Raw genomic sequence first — 8,601 nt, forward strand, 5'->3', positions numbered from 1 at the left:
GAAGTTTGACCCATGACTGTTAAGGGCTTCTGTAGAATTAGCACAAGAGGTGTTGAGGATATTTCCATCTGTTCATACTAATAGACTGACCACCACTGCCTACCCTCCAGCCAGACTGCTGTGTCATGTCTAAAAATGTATGTTTTGATAGCATTTTTATTTTATTATTTTATTTACAATTAATTGTTCAGGACTGTTTTGGGGAGTAATCTCTCCAGACTGGCAACTGGTGAGTATTTGCATTTCCAAATGACTTAAGTTGATAGACTTACTGAAGAGTGTCAGTTGTAATGTCATTAGAGTGATTCATCCCCTGCAACATTCATCTTTACGGTCTGATCCTTCTCTTGTGCTGGTCTGAGACGGTGAATCTGCAGCAGCAGGTGAGGCTCTGAATACCACAACTATAATCCTAAAGGTGTGAAGAAACTATTTGACATACACGATCAAGTTCTTCCAGATTCCCGGTTGGACGCTCAGCTTAAACAGAACTGGGGTAACTTGTGTCAGTGATCACGTACAGAGATATGCGCTTGTAGGCAGAAACAAACCAAATAAACACTGTATACCTGTAGATCAGGTTTTTTTTCCCACGGGATTTTAAAAATTAAGACAATGCAAAAGATTTATCGACCATCTTTATTTACCGACAGAGGTCTCTAATAGCAGGGCTAGAATTCACACATTTGTAGAGCACTTCAGTTGTTCCACACAATGAACGACTGTATTTCTTTCAGAGCAATTATGCAGTGGTGCCACTGTGGAAGCTACAGGGCGAGTCAACAGTGGAGGAAAAGATCAGCACAGAACAGACTGCAGAAACAAGCTGAAGCTGGGCCGAGTTTACATCTGTGGAAGGATGCTCGAGTGGAGTGTAAACAGTCGGATCAGGTCTGAGGGCTCCCCGACGACTACAGCCACATCTCAACTGTGTAAAGACACTTCCTCTCCCGATCACTCTTTAAAGTGAAAACAAAGGCAATAATTGACCTGCACATGGTGAGTAATCAAAGATGAAATGGGCTGGGAGGAAGAGACATTAGATGGTGTGTAGCACCCTAAGTACAAGTAAATCTGAACACATGGAATAACTTTCAGCTTGAAATTAATCAACTAGACAAATGTGTCAGGATCAATGCAAATTTAGTCGAGTAATTCACCAATGCGTTCCTCCAAAATGACCTAATGTTCCTCCTTAAGAGCATTTCAGTAAAAAAGAACCTTAATACAGATTTTGGCGCCATTTCATCTATGCATTCAAATGTAGACGGCATCCCCTGATCAAAGATCGAGATGTGTCCTATTTGCACCATGTGAAATACAGTCTCTGAAAGAATTTATGAAAATAGTCAAGATTTACAGGCTGAAGATCATAGAAGAATAGACCTCCTGTATAAAATATAAAACAATACCCCAGTGCTAAAGAAAGAAAAAAAAAAAAAATCTATAAATCTCAATGAGTGAAGCTCTAACTTCATCAGGAACACCTGGTGCGGCAGAGCTAATGAGCTAGGATTGGAGCTCCACAGTGCCTATTTCAAAAGCGAGCAAGCAATGGCTCACACCAAGCTAAACACACTCTTCTTATGCTTACATTTCGAAATGCATATTTTCAAGCAGCAATTACAAAAATTTATCAATGGACAATGCATAACCTCTGAAAAAAATACTGTATGAAAACATCCCTGCTACTTTGTTTCCAAGTACAAAACCTCTACCAATAAGTTGCTCCAGAGTAGCAAGAAGTCCTTTTCTTTTTCTTTTTTTGTTTATTTTTTTTTGTTAATTTCTGTTTTTTTCCATCTTTGTTTTGTTTTTATTGGGTAAAACTCAGTCCTCATGTCGAGTGCCATTGTTGATGACACTCTTCTCCATCATTTCACTTTGCTGAAGGATCCAGGAACATGCAAGCCTCATAGTGGAGGTGCTCAAAAGGCTCCTGTAGGCCTGAGGGACCGCAGCCGGAGCTTAAGCCAGGGCTGGGAAGGCCTCTGGGTCGTCCACATTGGGCACAGACGCAGATGACTGTGAGGGAAAGCAGAATAAGAGTTAGAAGTCAGACATTTCAAAGACATACCACAGAAGAAGGGACGGAAAATAATTTATGTGAAGAGGGGGGACTAACTCCCGAATTCAAGTTTAACTGGTAACCCTCATTCTTACAGGTACACTGACACCTTTAGGATGGCAATGATAGGTACCAGATAAACTTCCTATTAAAATGATCTACCTTGTCAGTCCTTGGTGCACGGACCGGCCTGGCGGCTTCAGGGGCAAAGCCACCAGCAGCACCGCCGCTGCCAGGACCACCGCCGCCAGCGCCGCGGCCACGACCACCCCGACCACCTCGTGGTCCACCGCGTCCGCGTCCTGGACGGCCCAGGTCTCCAAAGTTGATCTCTAGCTGGGACGTGATGTCATTGGCTGGCTTCCTGAAGTGATGATCATCTAACTGCTGTGAAAAAAATGAGGGCGAAAAAGGGGATTATGTATGATGTATTTATACGTTTGATTTGAGTTCAGACACTGAGCAAAAACAAGAGGTTTTACCTTAGACTCATCAGGCTCAGTCTCAATCAGCTCAGTTTTCTTATCCTGTGATGGAGAGATGAAAATAATACAAAAAAATTTACAAAATGTTAAGCAAAATCATATTTCTACCAACAACAAATGCCAATGTTTTGAGACATTTTTAAATTTCATTATCACACAATCAAGCCCTACAATTCCTGCCTGGATCTGTGCATTGAACTGCTTCACTTTTGGTCTTAAATCTTAAATAAAAATGCAAAACGAAGACGATACAGAAGTGTTTACTCAGAGAGGGATGTAGAAAATGGAAAAAATAATTCAATGCATGACATCACTCTTTAATATACTGTAACAAATAAAAGTCTGATTAATTAATGATGTCGGGCAGCTACAAGTTTCATGCAGTCCTGTGGAGCACAGTTTGTGACAAACTGCTAACAAGGATCATTTGCACTTTCATTTAGCAGCTATATGTAGACGGTGACACTTCTGTGTCATTCAACAGGAAACTGATGCAACACTTTTATATCTGATCTGCTTTAAGATAGCCTTGCAGTTTTCTCATTGAAAACTCTGAAGTGAAAGGGCTTTACATTATAGTAATGACTTGTTTGGGTTTTTGTCTGGGGCCTATTTGTGCAATTTTCTTAGTATGCCGACCAAAACATCAGCATGGTCTACACAGTAAAGCCCATCAAATTTATCACCAAAATCTAATGTGAAATATGAATTGAAATCATGGTTCACACTCACCACTGCCTTGGACTTGTGCAGCACAAATCCTTTGTTCCAATCATCTCCCTCGTTGACCTTGCGGATGTTGAACTCCACCTTGGCCCTCTCCTTGTCCTGCATGGCCTTCCATTCGTCCAGAGTCATCTCCTTGGGGCCTTCCTCCTTCACTTCCTCAACCTCATTCTCCCTTCAACACGCACACACAGACACACATCACAGGGTTATGATTCAGATAAATCCGTGTTGATTTGTACCTGTGTGTTCTTGCTTCAGACACCAATATGCCGGCCGAACAATTGCCAAGTTTTGAATACTTAATCAATTACCAAAAAACTGTATTTTTACATTGTTTTCTTATTAGTCAGGACACATGAAGACAAAAACCAAGAACTTACTTGTTCTCAGAGTCAGCAGGTGGATGCTCCTCTCCTTCAGGGTTTTCTTCAGTGACGTTTGATTGGTCAAGTTCACTACAAAGGAAAAAGACAAAAAAAAAAAAAGGTCAGACATTACACAATGTTTATATTCATTTCACTGTTTGACTGATAGGATGAGGAAGATCATATCTTGTGACAACTCTTCATGGCTGCTTATAAATATTGACAAAGCAATCCACTGCAACAGCCAGCCTTTGAAATGAACGTCACCTCTGTGAAAGTTATTATGTTCACTTGACTTGTAGGGAGTTATGGTAATTTATGTTCTGTCTAAATGTATTATATAATAAAATTGGACATTAATCATCCATCATGTATAAGCATTTATTAATGAGAGCTGCAACGAATAGTCTTAAAAATTGAATGATAATTGATTGTAATTGATCAATTGTGAAAATAGTCTGTGGATTAATCAATAATAAAAGTAACTGCTGCAGCCCTACTTTTTCAAGACTGTGTGGTGCTGCTGAATTGTTTTGCATTATACTGGGGGGGTTTCTTATAATCAAGTCAACTTAATCTGAACTAATTATTAGTAACAGTATCGCACAATACAGTTCAACAGCACCACAAACTACAACCTCCAAAATAACCAGACGAGTGAACATAAACTGAACATTATAACCTTTTCTAATATCCATTTATTGCAGGACAGTTGGTATTAAACTGCATTGGTTTTAGCAAAGGGTGACTTATAAACTGGCAGCCGAGTATTTTGACTTATTCAAATAATTTGGGTTTCTATAATTTATAACCATTAACAAATGGTGCATTTATTGTTAATTTTGTTATAATTGTTCATTTATTAAGCCATTGTTAAGGTTTGTAAACATCAGCTGCCACTTAACAATAAGCTACTGCTTAATAAATGGTTTGTTAACAGTGAGAAAACTATCAAGTTTTATTTACTATACATTTAACATTTATTAAATGATGTTTATCATAAAGTGTCAACAGCTGTTAAACACTATCAAGTGTTCGCTATAGGAAAGCATTCAGGTGATCTTTATCCAATCATGCAGAGTTTCTGCTATGTTGCATTTATAACAACTTACTTGAGTTCATCCTTGACGGTGCCCCAGTTGTGAGATCCACTTCCACCACGCTTCTCCTCACCTTTCAGACTACTGAAACAACATTTGCTTTAGCCAGGATCATTACACATACACAGCATGAAAATACAAACGTCTTCAACAGACCTGATGTAAATTAAGAATATTTAATCAAATACAGGCTACATAAGAGCTGAAACAGTACTTACGATCGGTCGCTGCCACTGTGTCTGTCAAATTCACGTTTTCCTCGGGAATCAAAGCCATCGCTGCGTCCCATGCCTCGTCCTCTGCCTCCACGGGCACCTCTGCCGCCGCCGCCGCCACGTCCTCTCATCGGCCTATCACCAATGGGTCTGAAGAGAGGGACAGAGAGCTTGGTCAATTCACCATCGAAGCACAAGTCTCTCTGCCTATCAGAAGCTTAGATCGAAGGCCGGCCATCTAAAGGCTTTGTTTTATTAGCTACGTGTGACAGAGTGGATAGCAAAATGACCAAAGAATGTGTGTTCAAAAGGTGCTTTAAATGCAAACGTAAATACTTCAGGATGATTTAAATACCAAGAGTCCATAAAAATGATTCTGTCTTTTAGTCCAAGTCTGAATGAAGCTTGAAACTGGTCTAAATCTACATTTGGAAATTCTATTATGATATTATTATCTACAACTATTTTGTTTATTATATCAATTTTAAATAAATAAGTTGATGAGATAAACAGCTGCATAGCAGCAGTCGGGCAAGACATACTAAGCCTTATCATAGTAAGCAACGCCTTAACAGTTGCTGACCCTACCCTACCCTACCCCCTTCCCAGTGCTACTTTTGCCTCATGTGGAGCTTGGAAACACCCTGTAAAAAGTTATAAAGCACTGGATTCACTCTCCTCCTCTTTCCAATTAATGATATCTGCTCATTAGAAACCAAACTCACTTTTCCACTGAGAATTCGCCTCCCTCGGGCTTCTCGCCGCCTTCACCAGCAGGCCTCTCGAAGCGACGCGGGGGCCGCCTGTCCACAGGCCGCCTGTCTGTGGGGGGGCGCCCCTCTCCCTGGCCGCCCTGGGGTCTGGAGCCATCGCCCTCCGGCTTGCGGCCCATTCTCCTCATGCCGGCACCTAGGATTGACCACAACAGGAGGATTAGAGGACCAATAGCACTGATAGATTGGGACCCACTGCTGAGCCCCTGACAAGAGAAAGAGGAGGAGTTGATTGTTCTGCTGAAATGGAGCAAAAAATTTCAATTAATGTGCAGAATTAAAGAATTACGGCAGTGGGAAGGATCTGTTCATTAAATACTGTGAAACCATCTTCCTGGCTGCATTGTAATTTGATTACTAAAAGAGTAAGCAACTGAAACTGCTGAGTGCACAAAAAAAATCATGTGTTTTGTGGAAACTTATTAGAGAGGTAAATCTAACATTATAAAGAGGGATCAAGAGTTTACGGCACGATCACTCATTATTTCCTATTCTGACTATCAAGTGTGCTGATCAGTTTAAAAGCCGGGGTCACTGTCGGTGGAATTAACCATTTAACCCTCCACGGTGCGTGGTTGGCTGCCTCTGACCCAGTGTGACACAACAGGTTCAACCCATTGCCTAAATCACCAGCTACCAAAATAGACACCCTCCACTACACAGCAGCAGCTGGGCGCACTACAGTCTGCGCACCTGTCTCATCTTCTCTCAAGCTAACACACACATGAGACCACTTGGCTGACTTGCATCATGATATTAGCCAACTTGCTGTCTGTGAATGTGTGTTTATCTCAGAGTCAATTCCTGACCCCAGGTGCCTCAATTCTGCTTTTAGTAAATGTAAATTGGTACAGACGCACTGCAAGACTAATAAGTACACTTTGCACATGTGATTACAGGCTACATGTTTAATTTATAATTAAGGCTATCTGAATAGATTATCCAGTAAAACGGACATTTGTGAGTAAGTAAATGTTGCGAGGCAGGTCGATCACATGTGTTGTGCGCCAATGGGAAGTAGCAGTTTGGAGGCTGTGCTTCAACACGCCCCACACTACAACCACGAGGTTCATCAGCGTGAGAGCAGCGCTGCTGCTAAAGTCTCACAAATCCACCATGATGGACTCAACCTGTTTACTTCACACTACTGAAACACGTTGTATTTACAAGTGTGAGACTTAAAAAACACAACTCGCCTTTAATTTTTTTTTACATTTTTAAAATCTAGTGGAAACTATCTACTTTCGGCCAATTCGTGAAAAGGTCAGCTAAAAAAGTGGTCTTGGTGTCAGTCAGGACTTGACAGAAGCGACATTGAACATCCTGAGGCCACTTTCTCTGGTGAGCCTGGCTTCTGGTTCTGCCTGTTCAACCAGGCCGATGGGGAGGGGGAGGCAAGCCAAAACAAGTTGGCCCGCAAACTGTTTGTCACCAAATCTCTGAAGCCCCACACGACCCTTTGCTTTACACGTTTGTATAAATGTCATTTTTCCCGCAGCTGACAGCCAACAGAGGGACAAAAGCAGCCATGCGGACCTCATGTCACGGCGGCTTATGAACCGTTGCTAGCTAGTAAGCAAGCAACTTAGCCTGTTAGCCCGACATCTTTTTGTTTCGATTTAACACCTAAAACGCAAAAATAAATCTTACCATCTTTCTTAAGTGGGACGGGTGCCTGGGTCTCCTCCTTCTTATCAGCCAGTGGGGCCTTTCTGTCTTTTTGGGACTCCTTTTTCGGCTGCTTGGCAGCCTGGGCTGCAGTCTTGGCGGCACCAGGAGCAGAAGCCTCCTTCTTCTTCACTTCGGCTTGCTTAAGCAGCTCAAACGGATCCGACTCGTCGTCAAATAACTGGTCGAACCGATTGGTTATGGCACAGCCAAAACCTTCTTGCATTTGTCCGGGCATGATGGCGCCCCTTCAGCAGGATTTTCCTCCGATTCTATGAGGCTTGGTGCGAACACTTCGCTAGATGAAGCCACAAGATGGCTGGGAAAAGGACCTTCTTCTCTTCCGGCGCGATAGACATCCGGGACCTCTGGGTTGGCGCGGGTGGGGCATGTAGTTCAGTAGAAGTGACATGCAATTGACTTAGTCGGGCAAAAGACACGTGAAAAACTACACTACCCAGTTTCCGGTATTTCCGGTGTTTCTAGCCTGTGTAAAGCCAAGCATGGGTGCCCTCACACACACTCTGAGCTCTTGTTTTGACTTCTCTGAAAAACCTCCTCAGACTTCATGACTGCTGGCCACAATATTGTGTAAGCTTTTTAATTAAAGATGACTGCACTACTCCACCAGCACTTATACTCTCATGACGACTTTGTAAAATGCTAAAGTAGATAGCAGGTGCATCTGTTTGTGGCTAATATATTCTGGTTTAGAAGAAGACAAGACATGAGGGAAGGTCAAAGTATAATTAAGTAATTACTTATAAAATCATCATCATCAATCTACACTGACAGACTGGCTTTTAAATCAGGAGGAGTATTCACACCACACTGGGCCCCAGGCCCTTTTAAACCTCGCTTGTATTGTCAATGGGAACAATTTTTCATAGACATGAGGTTAGCGCCACTCCACGGAGTAGTAATAAATCCTTTTGCATCGCTTGTGGTTTTTGTACACAATGTGTCTTTAAATGCAAAGGCTCAACACTTTGGTTGAAAGAAAGCCACACGATCCGCTTGATGCCGAAACAAAGGAAGATGAGTGAACGACACTGTGGTAGCACAATAGAAGAGAATACACTTTATTGTCCAGCTGAGGCAGTAAACTGTCTTTGGTCTCATCCATGAAAATACAAACACAAACATGTCCAGAAGGGAAAAAAACCATCACGTTAAGAGAACAAAGATCAGTGTATTC

General features: G+C 41.9%; 1 protein-coding gene across 4 annotated transcripts; it reads right to left on the reverse strand.

Annotated features, from left to right (window-relative positions):
* Positions 1 to 620: 620 nt before the first annotated feature.
* On the reverse strand, positions 621 to 7,751 carry serbp1a (SERPINE1 mRNA binding protein 1a). Of its 4 annotated transcripts, none has more exons than XM_084354629.1 (9): positions 7,386 to 7,751; positions 5,688 to 5,871; positions 4,966 to 5,112; positions 4,760 to 4,828; positions 3,663 to 3,737; positions 3,286 to 3,457; positions 2,551 to 2,595; positions 2,231 to 2,455; positions 621 to 2,025 (listed from the first exon to the last, which is right to left on the reverse strand). In XM_084354629.1, the coding sequence occupies exons 1-9, from the start codon at positions 7,639 to 7,641 to the stop codon at positions 1,969 to 1,971; spliced, it is 1,230 nt and encodes a 409-aa protein (XP_084210755.1). In that variant the 5' UTR covers positions 7,642 to 7,751; the 3' UTR covers positions 621 to 1,968. The 4 variants fall into 4 exon arrangements, with proteins under 4 accessions (XP_084210755.1, XP_084210753.1, XP_084210756.1 ...); XM_084354627.1 differs by having other exon boundaries at positions 4,760 to 4,831; XM_084354630.1 differs by having other exon boundaries at positions 3,286 to 3,454; positions 7,386 to 7,749.
* Between the last annotated feature and the right edge of the window lie 850 nt (positions 7,752 to 8,601).

The sequence above is a fragment of the Pagrus pagrus genome (genome assembly GCF_965226575.1).
Source record: "Pagrus pagrus genome assembly, chromosome: 6".
Lineage (NCBI taxonomy): Eukaryota > Metazoa > Chordata > Actinopteri > Spariformes > Sparidae > Pagrus > Pagrus pagrus.

What these genes read in the sequence shown, in the direction of transcription:
- serbp1a (XM_084354627.1), bottom strand. Translation starts at nt 7,641, where the DNA reads ATGCCCGGACAAATGCAAGAAGGTTTTGGCTGTGCCATAACCAATCGG. An exon ending in CGTCCCACTTAAGAAAGATG is followed by an intron (nt 5,872 to 7,385) that starts GTAAGATTTATT and finishes GGTCAATCCTAG; the next exon opens with GTGCCGGCATGAGGAGAATG. An exon ending in CCTGCTGACTCTGAGAACAA is followed by an intron (nt 3,458 to 3,662) that starts GTAAGTTCTTGG and finishes GTGTGCGTGTTG; the next exon opens with AAGGGAGAATGAGGTTGAGG.